The sequence below is a fragment of the Ceratotherium simum genome, chromosome 32 (genome assembly GCF_057802395.1).
Source record: "Ceratotherium simum simum isolate JZ-2026a chromosome 32, ASM5780239v1, whole genome shotgun sequence".
Lineage (NCBI taxonomy): Eukaryota > Metazoa > Chordata > Mammalia > Perissodactyla > Rhinocerotidae > Ceratotherium > Ceratotherium simum.
In genome coordinates, this window is record NC_141931.1 from 22,010,594 (window position 1) to 22,035,194 (window position 24,601).

General features: G+C 40.4%; 2 protein-coding genes across 2 annotated transcripts in view; one reads left to right on the plus strand and one right to left on the minus strand.

The window, feature by feature from the left end:
• UPF2 (UPF2 regulator of nonsense mediated mRNA decay) overlaps nt 1-18,341 on the plus strand; it is a 110,238-nt gene extending 91,897 nt beyond the window's left edge. The window contains exons 19-22 of the mRNA XM_004425370.3: nt 670-837; nt 9,802-9,943; nt 11,379-11,499; nt 17,059-18,341. Coding sequence (XP_004425427.1) covers nt 670-837; nt 9,802-9,943; nt 11,379-11,499; nt 17,059-17,068 — 441 coding nt within the window. The 3' untranslated portion in view covers nt 17,069-18,341. The remainder of the gene's footprint in view (nt 1-669; nt 838-9,801; nt 9,944-11,378; nt 11,500-17,058) is intronic.
• SEC61A2 (SEC61 translocon subunit alpha 2) overlaps nt 1-24,287 on the minus strand; it is a 213,892-nt gene extending 189,605 nt beyond the window's left edge. Inside the window, exon 1 of the mRNA XM_087420825.1 lies at nt 24,279-24,287. The gene's annotated coding sequence lies outside the window, so the exon portion shown is untranslated. The remainder of the gene's footprint in view (nt 1-24,278) is intronic.
• Between the last annotated feature and the right edge of the window lie 314 nt (nt 24,288-24,601).

Below are 24,601 nucleotides of genomic sequence, written 5' to 3' on the forward strand. Positions count from 1 at the left end.
TCTCTCTCTTACTTACAAGTTTATGAGCTCTTTGATGGTAGAGACTGTTGTTAATATCAGTATCTCCAAGCCTAACACACAGTAAGTCTTTAGTGAGGGTTTGTTGAAATAATTGGTTGATAAATCCAGTGTGAATGTTAACAATACTTGGTATTGACAAAGAGGAAGTTAATCTGAACATTACTAGATTCCATCTAGTCTTAAATATTAATTGAGCGCCTACTATGTGTAAAGCACTACTAGAGAACACCAGGTAAAGGGTACACAATGATGAACCCCACTAGTCTAGTGGCGGATTCTCATGGAGAAGCAGGCAGTTATGACATATGATAATGATGAAGGAAGATGTGTGCCGTGGGCATGAATGAAAGGGCACAGTGCATTGGAGGTTCAGGGAAATTTAGTAGAACCTACAACATTGAGTGGGCCTGGGAGAGTCTGGCGGGGTAAACAGGAGCCAAATCACATCGATCTACCAAGCGACATGTAAAGGGTTAGGGGGTGGGGGACGACTCCATGGTTTCATTTGTGTTTCAGAAAGATTACTCTGGCTCTAATGGTTGTTATATTTTAAGAAATAAAGCACTGAATGAATTGTTTGCAACCTATATTTACGTATATCCATATATACCTTGGAGTATTTATATCTTTTTCATTTCTGTCTTTAAGCAACGAAGTGGCGAATCTGTTAAAGTGCATCAACTTGATGTTGCTATTCCCTTGCATCTCAAAAGCCAGCTGAGGAAAGGGCCCCCACTTGGTGGTGGGGAAGGAGAAGCGGAGTCTGCAGACACGATGCCGTTTGTCATGTTAACAAGAAAAGGCAATAAACAGCAGGTGAGAAACTGTGTGCTGTATATTCACAATTGATTGTTAATTATCAAGTATAAGCAGTAACTTTGTTTTATAGATTCTAAATTACCTTTTGCCTAAAAGGGGAAAAGAGTTGGAAACATTTAAAATATTCGGTGGTAGAAATAATGTTTTCTATTATATATGTAGAAGACATATCTGACTTCTACCAAATGGATATTTTTTAATAGAAAGGACATTTAAAATTTAAATTCATATGTGTTTGTAAGAATATGTAAATACCTTGACTTTCAGTATGAAGGTTTCATAAGTAAGCTCAGGGTGGGAAAGGAAAGGAGGAGGATGACAGATGTCTCGCAAGAAAATGCTCACTTGCCGCAAGTTCTCTTGAAAATCATTGTTTTTTGACTCCTAATTATTTTCCTTATACTGCTTCCCCTTCTTTCCCTCATCTTACAGATGGCCCCTGAAAAATCATTTCCCTGACTCCTGAGTTGTTACTTTGGGGGTTCACACATTGGTTCCTACATTCGTTCATCAGATACTTCTTGAGCTATGTGCCAGATCCTGCTCTAGGGGCTGAGGCACAGTGATAAACAGGATAGAGTCCCTGCCCTCGTGGGCTCACGTCCTGCTGCAGGAGAGGGACAGACGTTATATACTTGCAGACAATGAAAAGTGCAGTGAAGAGAATCAAGCCCAGCTCTCAGACACAACTCTAGGATATATCATATGTTACCAGTTCTGTAAAAATTTTTTCACGTTTTGACATTTCTGAAAATCAAGTTGCCTCTTAGAGTTGATGGACTCTTGTGATAGTTGGCAGCAGTTTTTTTGTGTTTTGGTGGTATGTAAAATAGTGGTGCATCTTACAGTTAATGGAATATTAGATTCTGTGAAGTATGGAAGTCACCACCATGTCCAGTACTTGGCTCCCACATTCATTCAGATAGTCATTTAACAGGTGTTTATTGTTTACTTGCTGCATACCAGGCGCTGCAGACCATACAGCAGTAAATCGAAGTCCCTCCTCTTCTGGGAGCTTTCATTCTAGTGTGGGGAGGCAGACAGTAAAGAAATTCATAATGTCAGGTTGGGAAAAATGCTGTGAAGGAAAATAAAGCAAGATAAGAGGATAGAAAGAGACTGTGGTGGGGAGGAGGTGATGAGAAAGAGACTGTTTTAGATGGGGTGATCGGGGAAGACCTCTCTAGTCAGGTGTCGTCTGTGATGCAAGGGATATTCTGTTCCCTCTCTACCAGTACAACCTCAAAGAGATGAGGCCTAAGTTAATTTTTATCTCTACTTTTGTGAGGTGATTTCTTGTTTACACAGAGGATCAAAGTTCTACAGTGTCCCATTATTTTGCTATAGTGCAAGTAAATGTTGAGATATGAAAACTATACACCAATTAGAATCGTGAAATGGAAGGCTGGAGAGGCTTTCTATCATGACTCACGTTAAATAAGTTAGCTTTGACTTAGGTTCAGAGCAATGCTGTATCTTTTTCAGACACTGTCTTCGTAATTCCTTTCCAGTCATCAGGACTTTCCTCCATCCCAGGCTCTGGGCTTATCATGCTTTCAGGAAAGTTCCACCCTCTCCCACCCTCAGGCGAGATTGAGCTCTGGCATTTCCCCACTCCTTTATCTTCTGCTCAGTCCCTAGGAAAATAAGGGCTTTTTTTTTTTTAATCAGGCCCCTAAACTTGGTATTGGACTGAGATCTTTGCCAAAACTGCTCTCCTCAGAGCACCTGGAATTGCTAGTTCACCACTGTTACCAGGATTCTCAAAGCCCAGAGTTTTTGCTTTTCTTTTTTAGGGACTACTAAGTCTCTGAGCTAGACTTTGCTATTTCAGTCATCGCATTTTAGGTTTGCTTCAGTCTCTTTTTCTTTAAAAGCTCTCAGCTCCTCATGCACTGCCCCTTCTTCCCCCTTCCATCACCAGCTTTTCTCGGCACAAAAAGAAAGTTTCAAAACTCTAAAATTCTAAGGCATGCCCAAAGCCTTTACATGTCTTTTTTTTTTTTTTTTTTTTTTAATTGTGAAGGGCAGTACTTGGCAATTTCAAGTGGACATACCTTGGCTCCCATTCCCATACAGCTCCTGAACATTTATATTAAGTTGGCATACTTCTTGAGCCTTGGTTTCTCTTATCTAAAAGGTGGTTTAGGAATATCTTTGTGTGAAGATCCAATTACACAATAGTAAATCATTTTTCTTCATTCGTCCCTCCCCTTCGTGGGGCACACATAAAAGTTCATTATGCTTTTGTTGAGTTGTATACCCCATTTGACCCTTACAGAACATGTAAGCATTGGAAATAAATTAAAACTTACTTTAAGAAATTTTTGACCTTTGTAAAAGAAATTCATTTCATCAGTCCTGAAGTCTAAATTGTGTGGATCGAAACAAGACTGTATTTTTTAGAAGAAATATTTTTGGTTAAATTGAATAGATTATATACTGTGTAACCCATATAACTTTATAGAAAATGAGGAATGTGAAATTTTGTTTACTTTTTAAGGAAATATTTTTATTCAACTTTATTTAAAAATATTATTAGCACACATGAAATGAGATTTCAGAGTACTTGGTTGTTAAGTAAATTTTCAACTCAAACTTTATTTGGAATTTTGGAAAATGTTCAATTTTAGGAACATTATTTGAAGAAACATCACTGGTATTTTGTGGTCTGAAAAAGAAAGTATATTTTGTTCTCATTTTTATTTCTTTATTTGTCTTTTGGGTGTTGGCCCTTCTGGTGCAACGGTTTTTCTAGAAATGTGAAATGTGTTGCCTTATAGGAATCTTTAATTCTTAACTTAAGTGAAAGATCTCTTTGTGTACCAAACTTGTGCTCAGAAGTAACTTTCTTCTGTAGTCGTTAGGAAAAGGAAAATTTATACCAATGAAGTGAATAGTTGAAAAGAAATAAGGATAATGCTGTTGATAATTTATTTCTTTCTAGATTTAAATATTTATGAATTAGAATAATGAATTGAAATAAAATATTTTGATCATTCAAATAAAAGTGGTGTTTTTTTTGTTTTTTTGTGAGGAAGATTAGCCCTGAGCTAACGTCTGTTGCCAATCCTCCTCTTTTTGCTGAGGAAGATTGGCACTAGGCTAACATCCGTGCCCGTCTTCCTCCACTTTATATGTGGGATGTCTGCTACGGCATGGCTTGGTAAGCGGTGCGTATGTCTGTGCCCGCCCGGGATCCAAACCTGCGAACCCTGGGCTGCTAAAGCAGAGCGCATGAACTTAACCACTATGCCACTGGGCTGGCCCCTCAAATAAAAGTTTTAATGTAATAGAACCATTATCTAATGTTTTAAAGAGCTTTTTAATTGTTTTAAACAAATGCACAATATTTGTTATAGTTTAATACTTGTAAACAACCCACTTTTTTGCAGTTAATATTTATAAGGAGTTGTGATTTGCTTTACATCTTTTGACTGGTGTAATTGATATTTATCATAGTAGCTTGGGATATGTGTGGATACATATATATGTTTGTTTGTTTCCGGTTTCAGCTATAGTTATGAAGTAGCTTTAAAATACAGCTTAAATCACCTTTATTGCCATTATCATATTGCAGGAAGTTTGAATGACTTCAATCTTTTTGCCATCTAATTTGCTATAAAGTAGTGCCTCTCTTTTAATGGATCTTAGCAGCTTTACAGTAAAGGGCACTTGGTGCGAGTGGCATCAGGAAATTTCTCTCTTGTGTTCTCTGTATTTATTAGTGTCCCTTTTCTATTCTTTTTAAGCACATAATATTTGAGAGCTTTTTCTTTTGTAAAACTTGTCTCAGGTCATAAAATGTGTTTTTATTTACAATTATTTCCCTTTAGAAGATCTCGAACTTTCTAGGAGAAATTATTAGTCTTATAAAGGAATGGAAAGGTTATATTTTTTGCATTTTTTTGTCAAATCATTATGAAATTTTCTTCATAACGTTTTATACTATTTCATTAGTACGATTATTAGTACTATCATCAGTAGGTTCATCATTATTGAATTATGAAGGAAATTTCAAAGGTTATCAGGAACCTAATAAGGGAAAAAAATGGCCACCCTGTTTTCTCTCTGAGTGTGTTAGTGTGGTGACAGATTAAAGCATCTTGGAATGGCAGTTTGTGATTTCATGGTGCTCAGGAAATTATTTATCTCCATTTCTTATTGGGCCGCTTAGCTTGAGTATTTTGTAAAACAGTGATATGTCATTCCCTCTGTGTTTGCATATATTTATAAATGTTTAAAATGAGTCAGTAAAGTCACTGAGAGGAAAAGCAGTCGGCTGATTAAGTAAGAGCATTATGATGTTGGGGTCTGTAATTTACATTTAGAAACTCAGACTTGCACCTCTCTTTACCCTTACCATCTCAAATAAGGCATCTTATTTGACACTGGGAACAGAGAATGACTTCAAATTTAGCTGTCATTCTGAAAGCCCAATAGATATTTTGTATTTTACTGAGACAATACTCAACATGGCTCAGAATTCCTACCTATAATAAAAATAATAAAGTAATTGTGATAGTAACAATATTAACTAAATTTTACTAAATTCTTACTGCATTTCAGACATTATTCTTTCATATGTAATCATATCTTTAAAATTAATGTATTAAATTATGTAACTCTGTCATTGCTGACAGATTTAAATTTTACTTAGAGTACCTGTTAACTATTTCATGATTGTTCTATTAAGGGAAGATTGGAAAATTGCTTCAAGTTCTCATTCTGGAAATTGTTCTCATAGTTGTGGTCTTTCTCTCTAGAATCTGACAGCTCTCTCTCTCTCTCTCTCTCTCTTTCTCTCTCTCTCTGCTGTCATAGTAATTTGGTCCAACTCTGTTTACAACGTCTATTTAATGGAGCTTTTCTCTACCAATAGTTTATAATAACTGGATTTGGAAATACAGGTATAACAGAATGCTTTCCACATGAATAGTGCTGAAAATAAAGAATTTCATTTTGAATTATTGTGACATCTCACAATAACTCTACTGTTTAGGAAGAGTAAATTTTTTATAGAACTTTTGTTTCATATATTAGACACACGTGAAGAATCGGGCCGAAAATTCATTTTGAGCTGAACTTTTTTATTAACTTATTTTTTGTGTCTTATTTTTTGTTTTGAAAACTGAATTAAAAGGTTTATTGTGGGCCATTTATTTAACTTTGTTCCAGTTTTTTTTTTTTTTTTTTAAGATTTTATTTATTTATTTTTTTCCCCCAAAGCCCCAGTAGATAGTTTTATGTCATAGCTGCACATCCTTCTAGTTGCTGTATGTGGGACTCGGCCTCAGGATGGACGGAGAAGTGGTGCCTCGGTGCGCGCCCGGGATCCGAACCCGGGCCGCCAGCATCGGAACGCGCGCACTTAACCACCAAGCCACGGGGCCGGCCCTGTTCCAGTTGTTATTGTTAGTGGAAATAAAAAATAATTGGCAGGTCACGTCTGCTGTGGACATATTCCTGATACAGAGTACAACACAGGCCTAAGGACAGGTATATAGAAGTTAAGGATTTCAATTTCTGCCTATTGGTTGTTGATCTCTTTCTACTAAGAAGGTGATTTTTTTTGTGTGTGTGAGAGGAAGATCAGCCCTGAGCTAACATCTGTGCTAATACTCCTCTTTTTGCCGAGGAAGACCGGCTCTGAGCTAATGTCTATTACCAATCCTCCTCCCCTTTTTTTTTTTTTAACCCCAAAGCCCCAGTAGATAGTTGTATGTCAGAGTTGCACATGCTTCTAGTTGCTGTATGTGGGACGCGGCCTCAGCGTGGCCGGAGAAGTGGTGCGTCGGTGTGCGCTCGGGATCCGAACCTGGGCCGCCAGTAGTGGAGCGCGAGCACTTAACCACTAAGCCACGGGGCCGGCCCAGAAGGGGGTTTTTTTTTAGTTGACTTGTGATTTTATTTTGCTAGCGGTTTTATTTTCAGAATGTATAGGAAGCAGTGGGGGAGACTGTTATTTTGAACTTTAATAAATTATTTAAATGCATTACTAATAGGTAGTATTTGTGGAGTACCTACTATGTGCTAGGCACTGTTTTGGGCACTTTACATATTTTATCTCATTTAATTCTCACAGCAACCCTAAAAGGTAGTATTGATATCCTCATTTTATAGATGAGTAAAAGAGTGTTCTTAATTAATTTGCTAGTTCATACTAATAAATCATAGGACTGAGGTATGAACCCAGTCTGTCTGACTGCAAAAATCTGTGTTCTTCACTTCTTTGCAGCATTGTCTAACAAGTATATCTTTCATGAAGAAACTGATTATAATGTGGAAATGAAAGTAAACTTGAGGAAGGGGCAGAAAAAGAAGATAGCATAGAATTCATAATTGTGGCAGAAGGAAAAATTGACTATCATCAAACCGTATTCACTAGAATTTAGAAATAAACAGCCCACAACCAGCAATTTTTAAAGGAGATATGGTTTAAGAGGATGTGGAAGTGCTTTTTTAAAAGGCTGTGTTCAGAGCCTTAAGAACTAGGAAGGGTAATCCCACTGCTTCTGGGGAGATTATGGAAAAAACAACTCTTGACTTTCCTTTTTATCAAAAAGAAAGATTTCAACCTGAAAGGGTAAATTAAAGATTGGGTAAAATTAGATGATGTCAAAAGGGGTAGTGTACTTTAAATGAGTCCTAGTCTTCAGACATAAACAAATTGTATCCTCGAAGACTGAAAGAACTATAAGTAATTATAGAGCAGTTGTCATTAAACTTAAAAAAGTCTTACAGAATGGAACAGTAGTCAAAGATTCATAAACGGCAAATATTTCCTTTTTTAAGAGCAAAGCAAAAATACATTCTGAAAACTTTGTAATCCTGTAAACTTGATGTCAGCTTTTAGCACAATTCTAGATTGAGTTTTAAAACACATGATATTAGTCATTAGGAAAATGAAAAAATTAAAACCAAAATGAAAATACCACTGTACACTCACTAGAGTGGCTAAAATGAAAAAGACTGACCATACCAAGTGTTTACAAGGATGTGAAGGCACCAAAACTCTCATACACTGCTAGTGCAAGGCAAAATGGTGTAACCACTTTGGAAAACATTTTCACAGTTTTTGAAAAAGTAAAACACATCAGATTTTCCCAGCTGTTCCATTCCCAGCGTTTTTCATTTAGGAGAAATGAAAACATATGTCCACACAGACATTTGTGCATGAGTGTACGACGTTACTTGTAATAATCCAAAACTAGAAACACCCCAAATACTATCAGCAGGTGAATGAATTAGCAAATTGTGGTATATTCATGCAGGAAACACTACTCTCCAATAAAAACGAATGAACTATTGATACATACGACAACATGGATGCGTTTCAAAATCATTGTGCTAAGTAAAAGAAGCTGGATAAGATAGAATACATGTTGTATGATTCAATTTATATAAAATTTTATAATGTGCAAACTAATGAATACTGACAGAAAGCAGGTCAGCCAGCGGTTGCTTTTGGGATGGGTCAGAGGAAGAGATGGGTTACAAAAGGGACAAGGGGACCCTTTGGAGGTGATGGGTGTGTTCATTATCTTGATTGTGGTGAGGTTTTCTTAAGTGTATGTATATGTCAGAACTCATCAAGTTGTACATTTTAAGTTTGTGCAGTTTACTGTATATCGGGTATACCTCACTAAAGTTGTTTTTTTAAAAAAAGATAGTTTTCAGCTCATAAAAGAGAAAAGGATCGTTGGAGTCCGTACTAGACCACTAAGAACAGGTCACATCAAATTAAGTTCACTGGGGAGAAGGAAGGAAGTCTACTAGGCTGGTAGCTAAATGGACTACCTTAAATATATTTTTATTTCAATATGTGAGATATTTAATTATCTGCTGTGATAAATATGAAATGTGGTTAGTTGGGTTTGTAGATAGTTTCACACCCATACTTAATATTTTTTACCTTAGTATACCTGGCCTGGCACATTTACTGTTCTGGGTATTACATTTAAGAGGAACATTGACTAGCTAAAGTGTGTCGTAAAAGACAATACCAAGAGAGGACAACTGAGATAATACTAGGAATCAAATTGTCATATATGTCAGACTCAGATGAATCAGAAATCTTACGCACTGTTAAGGTTTACTGATAATTTCACGGATGCAAGCATTCGAAAGGCATGGATCAAGCAGAGGGAGGTCTGGTATCCTGAGCACAGCTCCCCAGGTCCTTCCTTTCTGCATCAGACAGGCCTTTGGTCCAAAGTATTAGAGGAGGTCTCTTAAGTGAAACGTGCAAGTTATACACAGCAGAGAAAATTTAGGTTATGAAACATCTCCATTTTATACTTAGTTACGTAGCTTAACAATTTCCAGAGAGCCATGGCCCATAAATTCAAAGGTTTGTTTTCCTTGTGCAATCCTAAACCAGGAACATCCTGTTAAAAACAAAAACATTCCATAGATAAGGACTCTTTTCCATAACAGAGAAATAGATCTTATAGGTCAGCTGCCTGACTCTTCCTCCTTTCCAACATCACAGCTATCTTTAGAAATATGAAGGGCTGTTAATACTGAAGGTGAACTAGATTTGTTCTGTCTAGTTCAGGAGGGTAGAACCATTTGAATGAAAAGGATGCAGGTTACAGTTAGCAATATAAAAGCCTTTCTGACAGTTGCCCATACATGATAGGGTCTACCGATGGAAAAGGATCCCTTGTTGCTAAATGTGTGCTTCCAAACAGGGCACAGGAAAGAGGGGCTTCTGCTTTTCATGGAGGTTGAACTGGATGGACTTTCACTTCGCATCCAGCCCTAATGGGTTTGTCTCTAGTAGAGTCATACTATTATCTGTTTATGTTCTTAGATGATGTTGTCTTTATTGACTTACAGGAAAGGGAAGATATTTTTCTAAACTCATTTAATTCTACTTACTATTTTATTTGAAATCTTTTTTTCCTCTCAGTTTTCTCAAGCTATTTCTGATTCCTTTGTTACTTTTTTTCTCAGTTTAAGATCCTTAATGTACCCATGTCTTCCCAACTTGCTGCAAATCATTGGAATCAGCAACAGGCAGAACAAGAAGAACGGATGAGAATGAAAAAGCTCACACTCGATATCAATGAACGGCAAGAACAAGAAGATTATCAAGGTATAAAATCATTTTAAGACAGAAGTGGGAAATTTTTATGCCTTTTGGACTTTTTAAATATAGAATATCAAGGTTGTTATTCTTCATGTTTTCATGTCCTGTTTGTATGTATTTAGCCTGAGAAGTTGATTATTTTTTATATCCCATTCTATCTTCATTTTCCTTTCACTTACTGGTAAAATAACAGTAATGTAATTGTCATCCTATTTTGCTTCCTCCATAATTCCATTAGATTCCATACTGTTAGACCTATGTTTGCAAGTGAGATAATAGTCAATTTTTTATTGCCTTCATGTTGCCAGTCAAATGAGAAAATTATTTCAACGGATATTTATTATCGCATTTTGTCTGTTTGGGAATCCTGGTCTCAAGGATCCCCTGCTCCTTCAGATTTGAGGGTATACTCAAATTAGGATTCTTGTTTTGTGCAGACATACCCAGCACTCTTGGATTAACTGGAGCGTTATGTATAGAGTCCATGGACATCTCATAAGCCAGCCTTTTTGCATTCCTGTGGCGCCCAGATTTTAGAGCCATAACATGACTGTTTATATAACACCGTACTGACAAACCACTTTTTGTGCAAGAGATTGTTGTGTAAATAAATATTTGGTTTTGTATCTTTAAATCCCACTTATAGAATCTTCTCTCCTAGTTGATACTCAACATTTTTTTGCTGAAGAAGATTCACCCTGAGCTAACATCTGTTGCCAATCTTCCCCTTTTTGCTTGAGGAAGATTTGCCCTGAGCTAACATCCGTGCCAGTCTGCCTCTATTTTGTATGTGGGTCACTGCCACAGCATGGCCACTGACGAGTGGTGTAGGTCTGTGCCAGGAACTGAACCTGGGCCGCTGAAGTGGAGCATGCCGAACTTAACCACTAGGTCGTGGGGCCGGCCCCTCAATATTATTAACAATAATAATAATAATAATAGCTAACACTCAATATAAGTGCTTACTATGGGCCAGACAGTGTTTTATGTGCTTTTTCAAAGCATTTAATCCTCACAACAATTCTATGAGACAAGTGTTACTATCATCCCCATTTTACATTTAGGGAACTGAACCACAAGTCCCATAGCATATAAGTGGCAGAGCTGGGATTTGAGCCATTATTGTCTGGCTCTAAACACTGTGCTCATAGTTGTACTAGATTGCTTCTTACACTGTTTTACTGCCTCAGAAGACACTTGTGTAGTGGCCAAATTGACAATAAGGGAACATTGGCTATTAAATGATATTAAAGAACACATCTCATCTCCTGATAAGCTCTTTCAGTACTTCCTAATCATTTTAGTTTGCATATTGCTTGTTTATCTTTAGTCAGCTACCTGACAGAACTAATAAACTTCACCTCCCTAGGATTTTATTTGCTTCATAGGGGAGTGCATTTACCAGAGTTAACCACATTTTCTGTTTTGCTCCTAATTACAGAAATGCTGCAGTCTCTTGCCCAGCGCCCAGCTCCAGCAAACACCAATCGGGAGCGGCGGCCTCGTTACCAGCACCCAAAGGGAGCACCTAATGCGGATCTAATCTTTAAGACTGGTGGGAGGTAGGACCGTCTCTCAGTGCTTCCTTTGCTATTTGTTTTTCATGATGTCCATGTGAATGAATTAGATAGTTCTGGATTCTACTTAATGATAAAAACCTGTTTATTAGCAAAATAGAAAAGTTTATGAGTTGTAGATATTTGAGAAAAGAAAACCTGTGTATAGAATAGTTACAGTTTAAAAAAAAAATCTTGACTTTACCCATACACATTTTGGCTTTCACTCTCTCTGAATGGACTTCTTTAGATTTTTTAATTTTCTCTTTTGCATTTATAGAGAGGACTAGTTATAGATTAGTTGGAGAGAAATCATAGGCTTTATGTTAGGATTTCTCAGGTCAGTGTGTTAAGTAATCTTAGTGTTTACAAAAACTCAAAACCTCTTGACTAGACTTTCAAGCAGGCGGGTTGAGTTTGTTTTGAGATTTTTTGTTTGTTGATTTTTTAAATCATAAAATGTCCTGCTAGGATCCATACCAGTTCTACTTAAACTTGAGTTGTTTTATGTGAAATAATCAAAACTTGAGTTGTTTTATGTGAAATAATCAAAACTCTATAAAGAATTTCACGTTGAAGATGTTCCCTAGTAAGACCTCATTCATCTTGTTTTTAAGGAGTAAAGTTATTTGAAGTTTTTTTGGAACCTGATCTAAAGCCCATACCATCAACTCAATTTTCTGTCTTGTGGTCAGGTTATAATCAAAGGGACATTGGCTTCGCCACTTTTACTGATCTCCCTCAGGTGTTAGTGTTTAGACTGAGGATATGCTACATCCCTCAGATGTCACCTTGTTGGGGGCAGGCAAGCTGGTGTAGAAGGGAATGTGCTGGGGGTAGCGGAAGTAGTTCATTGTTGAGGAAATAGCATTGGGAAAAAAATGCAGATGTTAAGAGCCTGTCTCTTTTACTCACTGAATATATTTTTGTGTTTTTGACAATATTTTTGTTTGAACTGTATGCTCAGACAGCTCCAATCAAATTAAAATTTAATGAAAATTGGTTTGTCATGGCAGTTTAAGCATCTGTGTTTTATTTTTTAGAAATCCAGGTTAGAAATGATGTACAAACCTATCCAATTAGGCATAATAAGATACCAGGTTATTTTTAATTACCAAACTTCATTAAAGTCCTTTAATAAAAGCTTTTATTGCTGCTAAAATGTAGAAGCTGGCTAAGTTAACAGGCCATGAAAATTTTAGTTTCTTGCTTTTATATTTTCCATAGTGTTATATTTATCATAGTGGTCTTGATAATGTCTGTTCCCTCTTCTTACCTCGTTATTAGAGAACAAAACTATTAGAATACTATTCTAATAGAAAACAATAGAAAACTATTATGATGTTTTCCATCAACTTCACCTGTCCATGCAGCCTGGCATCGCTGAACAGTTATTTCTGTTAGTCTCTAATCCCTTTTTGATTCAGGTATTGCAAGTGTAGCATCTTTTCCTAATTTTTAAATGTTTGAGTGACTTTACAGAATCAATAAGAATGAAGTTTGATATATAACTGGTATGCAGTAGGATTTGCTCCCCTCAGCATACAGCATCTACTGTGGGTTCAGTCCTGCACTGTGGAAAATTCAGAAGTAAAAGAAGGCAGAGTCTTTACCCTCAAGCTTATAGTCCAGTGGGAAAACCAAGTACAGGTACTTGAAAGAGCTAATTCTGCCCTAGTCATATTTATTTAAAAAAAGATTGATCGAGAGTCTATTAAGTACCAATCACTTCTTAGGCATTAGGGAACAAAAATAGGGGAAAACAGATGTGTAAACTTACAGATGCTATAAGAGGTATATATGAACACAGAGGTATGCCATTCTTAGTTTGCTACCAGTTACTCAGTTACTCAGTGGTTTTTCAAAATTCTTTGTTAATGTTCTATTTTCCTTCCCTCTCTTCAGGCCCCCAGTTAGTCAAACTTGGAAGAATTGGCTACATTTGCTTTTTCTTTCTCACCTCCCACTCATTGTGTGTCTCCCTCCGCCATTTCCCTGAAGCTGCCTTTAGTGGAGCCACGAGCTGCCTCCTGGTGCTTCATTCCGTGGTCTCTTAGGAGGTCTCAGGGCACTTAGCATGTGGACCCCCCTTTTTCCCTTGGCGTGCTCTCTTCCCTTGACTTCTGTGGCTCTGCTGTCTTCTGATCTTTCTCATCCCTCCCTGACTCCTCACACTTCTGTGTGGGCTTGCCTCTGCCTAGAGATGCTCGTGTCCCTCAGGGGCAGTCCTAGGCCCTCCTGTCTTACCCTGTATACTATCCACAGGAGACGGCCTCCCCTCCCGGGGCTCAGTTACCATCTGTATCTCTGGCCCAGGCCTCATACTTTTCTGACGGTATATCCAGTTGTCTTCTGGACAACCACGTGGATGTCTCACAGGAATATAAACGTTGGGCTGTGTTCTGCCCCCAAGCCCCTCTCCTCCTCTGTTCTCCTGCTCAGTGAATGGAAGCACTGCCCACCCAGTTGTCCACACTAGAAAAGGCGGTTTTGTTTTTGACTCTTCTCTCTCCTCCAGTCTCCATATCTGTTTAACACATCCTCTGATTCTACTACTGACGGGCTCTCACACTTGCCCATTTTATTCCACCCCCACTGCTGAGATCCTAGATCAAGCTACCATCACCTCTCGTTGGATTACTGCCAGCAGCCTCCTGATCTACTTCCCAGTCTCCAATTTCAACCCCTTCCAATTTATTTTCTCTGCGAGACCCACAGATTTCTTTCTGAGATGCATGTCTGCTGTCTGACTATGTGAACTCTTCTGCTTAAAACCCTTCGGTGGCTCTTCATGGCTTGTAGATGAACTCCAAACTCCTCAACTTGGTTAACACGGCCTTGCATAGTGGGGATGTACTATCCTTATTGGCTTCCTCTCTTGCTGATCTTTCCCCTGCTCCCAACCAAGCTGGCCTTTTAGTTCTTTCAATTATGTGGGGTTTTTTTTTTTCGCCTCCCTCTCTTTGGAATCCTCTCGTGCTTTTCCCCGGATACCTCCTGTTCCTCCTTCAGGTCTCACTTTGATGTTCTAAAGTCTGACGTAGGCCAGTGCATATATGCTATCCTGGCTCCCTGTATTTCCACAGACCTTGTCCTGCTAATCACCTGCTAGGTTGCCTCTATCCCCATGAGAGTGAAGACTGAGGCAGAGATGGAGCTGTGTCTCATTTTCTGCCGTATCTCCTCCATAGTTCTTGGTGCCTGGCACGTAGTAGGTGCCCAGTAAATATTTGTTGAATGGACAAAGGGACTTTTAAAAATCTATGCTTAGTCATTTAATAAACTTTCTCCCTATATTCTGCTCCTAGCTCTTGTTCTCTCTTGTTTTCCTGATTTTGTGCGAGTTCCAACTCTTGAGCTACCCTCCCTACCTGTTTTAAATCTCTTCTTAAAATCATCACTTGAAAAAAAAAATCCTACCTTGTCTATCACTCTTGAAAATGGCCTTTTGTAAAGTATTATGGTATTTTCAAAGCTAGTGCTCTTAAAATGCAGGTGTGGATGAACATTGTAGAGGAACAAGCAAACATGTAAACGTGAGTTTTCGAGCCTTTCAAGTACCAAAAGTTCTTTGCCATTTTTTAAACTTAAGTTTTAGGTGAAGAAATGTAGTCATTTGAAAGAACATAACTGATGGGGTGGAGTCTCCTGGTGGTTTGGCTCCTTTTTATTTTCTTCTATTTTTAACGCTGCGCTAGACTTAGTAGAAAGATGTGTGTCTGGAGCAGTGGTTCATCAGGTATCTTTGCTGAGCAGTGAATTCCTACAGAGGAGGAAAAGAAGATTCTGTGAGTGAAGTCTGAGAAACTGTTTTCCGGTTTGACTCTTAACTTAGCTGGTGCTTTTTTAAAAAATTAGATATTAATATTGTTGACGTTATATGGCAGATAAGGGGAAGTTTTTCTAATCAGGATTGAAATAGGGCTGTAAGTTAAAATTTTAGCCCTTCTCACTGGGCAGAGATTCTGTAACAAAGTATAGGCATTTGCTTATGATGAGTTAAAGTAACAATAGCGCTCTAAGTAAAACAATTATCCAGGTATTCTGTAGTGCAGCACAAGGTAATTTTCCACAGGACAGGGTAGTTTTCCACTCTGCTAGTGTTGAAAAAACTGAAACTTTGCATCTTTGACAAGCATTAGTACCAATATGGTTTATGCTACAAATTCATATAGATTATACCAGTGCTCCTCAAACTTTAAAATACAGATTGTAATCATCTTGACTCTTATTAAACTGCTGGCTCTGGTTCATTTTCTAGCAAGCTCCCAGATGATGGCACAGCTGCTGGATTGCAGAGCACAACTGAATAGCAAGGGGTTATGCTATCAAACTTTTTTTAACCCATCTTAAGGAGAATGTGCATTTTTTAATAGATATTCTCTTTATGTCCCTATCGTAAGATTAAATAAGTGATAGTTTTGTTATAAAATAGAGTCTCTCCTAGAATAGCATTTAATCCAAAGCGTATATTTTAAGTACTTTTTGGGCTCTTAGATTTTTAAATTGCTCAGAATGGTTGTTTGCCTATAAACCAGGCAGCTGACACCCTACACCATAACTAGTGATACAAGTGTGTCTTACTTATTCAAAGACTGTGAGCATTTCTTTTCCTGTCATTCATTGCATTCATTTAAAGTTTTCTATTTTAGACCATTGCTTTGTCTTGACTTCCAGAGAGAGACTTTTCTCTTTCTTTCTGTCAGGGAATACTTGCGTTATTGACCTTTTCCATTCAGTTCAGTTTTGCACAGGTTATGGGTATATCCAGCTAAAGATACACTTTTCCATATTTGCATTTTATTCTTTAAAAGTTTCTTGCTAAGGTGACTTGCCTTGTGAGAAACAAGCTGTATTAGTTTGCTAGAGCTGCAGTAACAAAGTGCCACAGACTGGGTGGCTTCAACAACAGAACTGTGTTGTCTAATGGCTCTGGAGGCCAGACGTCCAAGGTCAAGTGTCAGCAGGGTTGGTTCCTTCTGAGGGCTGTGAGGGAGAACCTGTTCCAGGTCTCCCTCCTGGCTTCTGGTGTTTGCCAGCAATCTTTGGCATCCCTTGGCTTCCACAGCACTGTCCCATCTCCATCTTCATCTTCACAGGGCATTCTCCCTGGGTGTGTCTGTGTCCAAGTTTCCTCCTGTTGTAAGGACACAGTCCTACTGGATTAGGGCCCCATCCTACTCCAGTATGGCCTCAGGTTAACTAATTACATCTGCAGTGACCCTATTTCCAAAGAAGGTCACATTCTGAGGTATTGGGGTTTAGACTTCAACATATGAATTTTGGGAGTAAACGATTCAACCATAACACAAACTGTGAATTTTCAGCATCCTAGAAAGTAGGAAAGATAGTGGGACCACCCCTTCTGAAAACGGTCAGAATTGCTCTTTTTAGTGCCCCTCTGCCCGTCGTGTGTGTTAGTCAGTGGGAGTTTGTGGACTCTTTAGAAAGCACCGATTGTTGGGAGATGTCAGTCAGTGGTGGCTGGTGGTCTTAGGGGCCTTTTCTTGCCAGAGGTTTGTCCTCAGCAGTAGTGCTTTAACATTGCCCTGTTTGTGCCTCCAGGAGACGTTGATCCAGCAGCACGTGTCGTTTCATTAGGTCCTGTATCTGATGTTGTGGATAGTGGAGTCCTCCAGCAATTGAATGAGAGCAGTGGACACATCTCAGCATGTCGGTCTAGAGAGTTGCGAATCTAAACCTGGGACAGGCTGGGGCCATGAGGCGGAAACAGCAGCCTCTGCCAACACCGGAACAAGCCGACCCTTCCAGATAAGGCGTAAACGGCCTTTTGTAATGGAAATCACGTGAGGGTTAATCTTCTCTTGAGAATGGCAGTCAAGAAATGAGATGGTTAACTTGACTACTGAGCAGTTACACCAAGAAGAGCGTCAATGAGATGATTGAGCCGGAGAAGAAGCGATTGTAATGGTAATGGTTTGGGGAAATGAACTTGAGTTGTAAACTTGGTTTGAGTTACCGTGTCTCTGAATTGAACATCCCATGTTGGAAGAAGATACATTTGGGGGCTCCAGGACTGCAGTAGAAAAGTATAGAGCAAGCAGTAAAATCTTCTAGTAAAAACTTACATGCAGGACAACAAAATGATGAAAGATATCCAAATACCAGATAATCCACCAGGAAGGCTTTTGTTTAAGAATTTGTTTCAAGAGGAACAAGGGATGAGGGAGAAAAATCAGTTTTATCCATCAGAGTCAGTAATATAAAATTGCCTATTAGGGTAAAGGAAAAATGTGAAGATTATTAGTATACAAAGAGCGTGAATTCAGATGGCGTAGGGAAGTCTGACACCAGCCTAAGAACAGGGATAGTTGAGCCCATTGTAAGTATCATTGACAACAAACAACGTGCCAGTCAGCATGTCACAGAAAATGGCCGAAGGACAACAAGAAGTGGATCAGAAGATTTTGTTGACCTTCATGGGTTTACAGCCTCTGTCTCTAAACAAAGTATGGAAACAGTAGAGCTTTTATTTTGCTTTTGTTTTTGTTTTTGTTTTGTTTTGTTTTCCCCCCACTAAATAGAAATGAGGGTTCTTAGTCTGTTTCTGGCAATCTGTTAATTTATTAGGATAGTTGTCTTTCGTTTGCTTTCCAGTAGGCGTAGTAATTTAGTTAAAGAGCACATCTGTATGCTACAACTTGATTACATCTTTTTTTCTAGCTATTTTGCATTTTTTCTTTTACCATGTTTCAGTTTCTGCATGTAGAATTAAATCAGAAACAAAACTTGTAAAGTTGTAACATTTCACATGGAAATGCTGCCCGATCTTCACCAGCTTCAGAAATCTGACCTTTGCCGATGCTGCAATAAAGTGTTGTAATTTAGATCTAGTGTGGTTGCGTTTTATTTGGTTTGGATTTTGAAACCTATTCAATGGGTACATCAGTATCCTCCAAGGTCACCTTCATCCTTTATGAAATAGTCTCGGAGATGATTTCTTTAGCATTTCACTGCTAGTGTTACTGTCACTTTAACATTTTGTATTTGCATTATTTTCTTGGGTGCCTGAGTTAGTTTACCTTTAGGTCAGTATAAAAAAAGTAGCCTGTGGAGCCCAATAGAATAAACATTTTTAGACTGGGCTTGAAGCTAGTTAAGATGGCAGATGTTGGCACAGCGCAGTGTAGCGTGAGGCAGTGCGTATGATTTTCCTGAGTGTGTGCAGCAGAGTTGATAAAAGCCCCTGTCAGGCAGGCAACTCAGAAAGGAATCACAGGAACCATTGATTTCAGTTTCTTTCCAGGGGTTCTTTCCAGGACTGATTTACACAATCCAAAAGCAGTGACTGTAATCACTGTTGCTGAAATTTCTAAAATTCAACTGAGAGTCATTACAATTTGGAAAGAAATAGGCTGTTAATAAAAAAAGAAAGTTTCAAAACTCTACTTAATTTTATTAACCCTATTTTCCAACCCTCGTCGTGATCTTCATTGCTGACTCTTTACTGTTACTTGCTATTCTTTGCTGGGGAGAATGGTTTCCATGTTTTAGCGTTTTTATATTATTTCTAAGTTTTAAAATGTTAAGAGCGAGCCAGGAATAATTCTGCTCTATATCATGCAGAAGGCAGAGCAAATCTGAAAATCAGCTGTGATAATTCACCTTTCCTGTTTCATTAGAAAGAACAAGGTTACTAACAGGTGTAACGTATTTTGGGAACAATAAAGAAAGTGGACCAAGTAAGATGGTGTGCAGCATTGGTACTGTATTCGATTAGATTACTGTAACAGAGATAGATTACTGTTGACCAAAGATTAGTGATATCTAAGATAGGATCTTTGTTAAACACCAAGAAGCTTGCTTTTATTTAAAGAAATAAGAGGAAAAGCCTTCTGAGTTTTGGAGAGTACTGTGATTCTCATAACTTTCTCAGTGTCTTGGGGCTCTTTTTCCCCCTTGTGATCCACCAAAGGTAAGCAGATGTTAACAAATCAGACGTTAGCTGTCAGATTTCTTCCTTTGATCCTTTGATTGCTTTTGGAGGACTGAGAAGCTAAAAAGGCCTTTGGGCAGCCTAAGGGTCCCGTTCCAAGTGAGTCCCTACAGTTACCTCTGAGAGCCACCCAGGCCCTTGCATGTTGTTACTTTCCAATTAGTCATTACAAACTTGACCCGTGGAAAACCTGGCAGCCAGACAGAAGAAAGGATCAGATAGCACACAGTAGCTAGAAGAGCTGAACAAGGAGCAAGACTGCAAAAGTAAAAACCACCTAAGCAAGACACAGAAACACAAAAGAGGAGTGAGTGTGGCACAGACCCCTGAGAGGCCCCGCGGGTAGAAATCCTGGAACGTGTGGAACGTTGGTGTTGGAAGGAACACTCGGTCTGCAGGTGGGGAATCATCCTGAGAGGTGCAGTGACTTAACGCCATTAAGTGTGGTGAGATCAGTCATTAGTGGTATCAGAATTTTTGTGATTATCAGAAATAACTTCATTATAGGAAAGAAATAGGCCTAGAGTGGTGAGGCTAACAGCAAAGAGAGGTAGACCCCAGGTTTCCTGATAACTCCAACCATATCATATAATCTCTTCATAATACTCATAATGGAAAACCTGAGATAGTTGTTTAAAAAAAACCACAAAGTATCTTCTTATAAAAGGCAGAGATGAAATATATCTCAAATTCCCTTCTAAAATGGTTTTAAAGTTTTTTACATTCAGGGATATAAACTTCCTGCTATCCAGAAGCCCAATGTGTTATTTAGTTGCAGATGAAAGATACCCAATGTGAATTCACTTAAACTCACAAGCGATTATTGTAAGGATCCTAAAATTTGAAACCAACACAAGAATATCGTTGGGCTTTAGAAATAACCAAATGCAATCAGAACTTGTGTGTGCCTACTCTTCCTCAGCTTTATTCTTCCTCACTGTCTTAGTCTGCTAGGACTGCCGTAGCAGAATACCACAGACTGGGCAGCTTAAACAGCAGACATTTCTCACAGTTCTGGAGGCTGGAAGCCCAATATCAAGGCACTAGCATTGTCAGTTTGTGGTGAGGCCTCTCTTGGCTTGCAGCCGGCTGCCTTGTCACTGTGTCATCTCCTGGCCTTTCTTCTGTGTATCCCTGGTGTCTCTTCCTCTTATAAGGACACTAGTCCTGTTGGATTAGGGCCTCACCCTTATGAGCTCGTTTAACCTTAGTTACCTCCTTAGAGGCCCCATCTCCCAATACAGTCACACTGGAGGTTGATGCTTCAACTTATCTATTTGGGGGGACAGGTCAGTCCATAACACTCACTGTAAACTTGGCTGCCAGCAGCTCCTGAGTTTTCTGTCTTGCAGCTACAGAGACAACTTGATGGACTCTGCAACCAAATCTGCATACCCATGGAACTGCTGGCCCTGCTTGGTGCAGGCGCCTGTTCTTGGACCAGTCGTGTGTGGTCAAGGGGGCAGATCCTGTGAAGTCATGGCTGCTCTTGCAGGAACCTTAAGAATTACCTGGAGAAGGGCGCTTCCTACACTCAGTTATCCAAAATTGGGGTTCTCTCAGATTTTTAAATGTGATATTTCCCACATAACTATCAGTTTATTTCTGTAGTTTGGTTTTCAAAGAACTCCAAATATTTTATCTATACAACCTCTCATTAAAACATCTCTTTTACTTTGTATGGCTGGCACCAAACTAAGACACCAATCTAAGAAGTGAACAGCTGGGCTTCATGTGTTCCCCCAAGAGCTGTGTGCACCTCTGTGTACTTGCCATTAGGGAGTGCCCAGGTCTAGAACATTTTTTCAGTCAAGGCCCAGAGGCAAGAAATACCTACTATATTCAGAAGTGCAGTGAAAGCACTGGGCTGACCACCAGTCGGTCACTCAGTCGTTAGATGTATGATGAGCACCAACTCTGACACTTCCTACCTGTATGACCTTGGGTAGTTATTAATCTCTAAACCTCAGTTTTCTCATCTGCAAAATGGGGATAACTTACTAGGGTTGTATGAAGAACCAGTGGGATAATGGTGGGTCTTGATACAGGGGCTGTGATATAGTAAGTGCTCAATTAAGGTTAACTAGTAGTACCAGTAATATTACTGCCACAGCATAGGAGCTGCCTATGTGCCAGGTACAGTGTTGGATACAAAGCTGAGCGAGCAGGCTCTGCCTTGGAAGAACTCATAACCCTTCAAGGGTGTAAAGAGTGAATATCAAGTTCAGACCTGGGTGGCTAAAATCACATGCATAACTTACCATAACAGACTATACTTGATTGCCCACAGAAAAATGTGCCTGCACAGTGGTGGGAATGCCACCCTTCAGGTGACTCTGGCCTGGACCAAGTCCTTTTTTCTTGCCAAATAGAGAAATAATGTCCCCATTTCCCCAGAGATCACTGGCCACTTAAATTCAGGCATAAACTTTTTATGTTCTCATTAATTTTTTTTCTGTCTGTTTCTTCCTTCCCCAATAACAGGGTTGGTGGTTGGCTTGAATATTAGGGAGAAATACATGATGGTCCTAGTTCACATGACTCCAGAAGTATCATGGCAGCTCCTGAGTCCTCCAACATCCTGGGAGGAGAATGGGCCATTGGGTCAGACTACCCCAAGAGTTTTTCCTAGATATATCACGGATGGGGGTCAGGCCAACAAATTCCAGGACGCCCTTTGGAAGAGAGAGGGATCCTCAAAACCCCACAGGCTGGTGACTTTTCTTTCAGCGAACAGAGAGGGCCAGGATAATATTCCAAGGTCATCTTGAGGCTGAGGTGGGATTTTTGCCGAGCTTCCTGGACAGGTCGTTGGCAAAGAAGACACGACGTGAAGGGAGCAAAACAGGAAGCAGTTTTGAAATGAGAAAGCAGAGTTGTTCCTCAGTTGAATCGGTTTGATCACCCCTTGCGTGTATAGCCCAAGGGCCTGTGGGGATTGGTTTTCAGATCCGTGAGCCCACATTTACTATGACTTCTGTGTGCACAGGGACCATTGATTAAACATTGAGAATATGAGGAATTGCAAGGAATGGCCCAAATCATTTCTTCAAGTAATGTATAATCTTGTCAGTAAGGTATAAAGCTGCACGTAGAACGTGCACCCTCCCACGTCAACACAAGGCCGACGGCCCCCGCGCTGCCCCTTCCGTGATTCCAGTGTGGTGGAGGGGTGCTGGCTGTTGAGCTATACAGAGCCAACCAAAATGCTGGTCCTGCTCCTGATTGGGTAAGTTTCTTAACCTAAGCTTCGTTTAGCTTATTTGTAGAGTGAGAATCAAATTACGAATTTTCCAGGGTGGTTGTGAAAACTGAATGTAAAGCATTCATTCCACACCTGCTATGAGCTGGGCTGAGGTGACAATGATACACAAGGCAAAGGCCTGTTTCTCCAGAGCTTACGTTCCAGAAGGAGAGACATGTAATAAAACTAAGAGAAATACCAAATCGAGAGAAGCTGTGATGGACACTGTGATGCGCTGCCCAGACTGCCTTCGCTGAAGGCCTTGTCCTGGGAGCACTGTTGGCAGGCGGCCTTCAGCTGTCAGCTCCTTCTGGGATGGGCTCAGCTGCAGACGAGGCCGGAGGTAGCTTGGGGAGGCCGACACGCAAAGCCTGACCAGTGCAGGAGTATGAAGGCCTGGCCATCCTTGGCCCAAGTCAGGACAACTCACAGGCCATTCCAGCTGCAGAGCCCCCATGGGAGCTGTCGCTGGGCCTGCATCATAGCCCACTTGCCCCTCTGCCCATCCTTCCTGGCCCCTTCCTGATCCCAAGAGTGCTCCCTAATAGACATCCCATGCTCTAAACTCCTCAGGGTCGCTTTCCTGAGACCCAGACTGCAACCCCAGTGCTGTGTGGGGGGAGGTGCCATGACTGGTTGGCTCCTTGAGATTGGGCCTTTAGGGCAGGAGTCCTCCTTGCATAGAGAGGGCTCAGCCAAGACCAGAATGACGAGGATCAGCCCCTTGAAGATGGGGGAGCACATTCCAGACGAAGATCGGAGAGAAAGGGTCGAGCATGGGCTATTTGAGGAGCTGAGGGAAGAACCAATGAGAGGTAGATGAAAGAGGTAGGAAGAGCTTTCAGAGGCAGGGCGCATACTGGAGAGGACTTTGTTACCAGAGTGAGAAATGGGGATTCTCTTCTAGATGTGATAACGATTGATTTGGTCCAATGTTCAAGGATCACTGTGGCTGCTGAGTGGAGAGCAGATTATAGGGGTTAAAGTAGAGTGGGGAAGACCTGTGAGGAGGGTACACAAAAGCCCAGATGGGAGATGATGGGGGTGATATGGAGAGGAGACAGATTCAAGATACATTTCCCAATAGAGCTGAGGGGACTTGACAATGGCTTAGACAGAAGAGTGGGTGGGATGATGGAACTGTTGGGTGTCTGGCCTGAGCAGGTGGGTGCACAGGGTATTGAGAAGGAGAACTGCCAGGAGGTTCCCACTTCCTCCATTTGGGAGTAGTTTGCTTAGCCTGGCTCCATACCTAATGTTTTTACAGGCTGCCAGTGAAAACGGCCACTGCCAAATGGACCTGGTTTCTGGAGACTTCCTAGTCTGCAGGTGGGCAGGCAAAGGTCTTGGCCAGAGAGCTGAGGAGATTATGTTGCCCTGGGAAAGGGAAAGGAGGCCCCAGGGGGCCTCTTCTCCAGAACTGCTGTTCAATGGTGAAGCTTTTGGAGCTCTGGCCCTGCCTGTCCTCTTGGGACCCTTGGGCCCAGGGCTTGAGGAGTAAAGGGAATGCTCCCCTCAGGGGCCCTGCGCAGACTGGTGAGAAAGGGCCTGACTGTAAGCTGATCTCTCTCTGTTCTCCCTGACCTGGATTTTCCTTTCCGTTTAATTTGACTTGTGTTTGCTTGTTTGCATTGTTTCTGAGAGACTCGGGAGACATCGCAGAGGTGGCCTGAGCTGACAGTGTCTGAGATCGTTGCACACCTGGACCAGGCCGGAGGCCTCCCAGCCGCCGCCTGCTATTGTCCCTCCCATAGGCCCTGGCCTCACTCGGCAACCCCCTTGGCTTCCTAAAGCCTCAGCACCAGACAAACCACACCCACCCCGGGCCTTTTTCCCCTCTCATCCCTTCCACTTGGTTGCTCACTGCAGTAGGAACCAGGGGAAGGTGCTATCAGCCAACACAACCC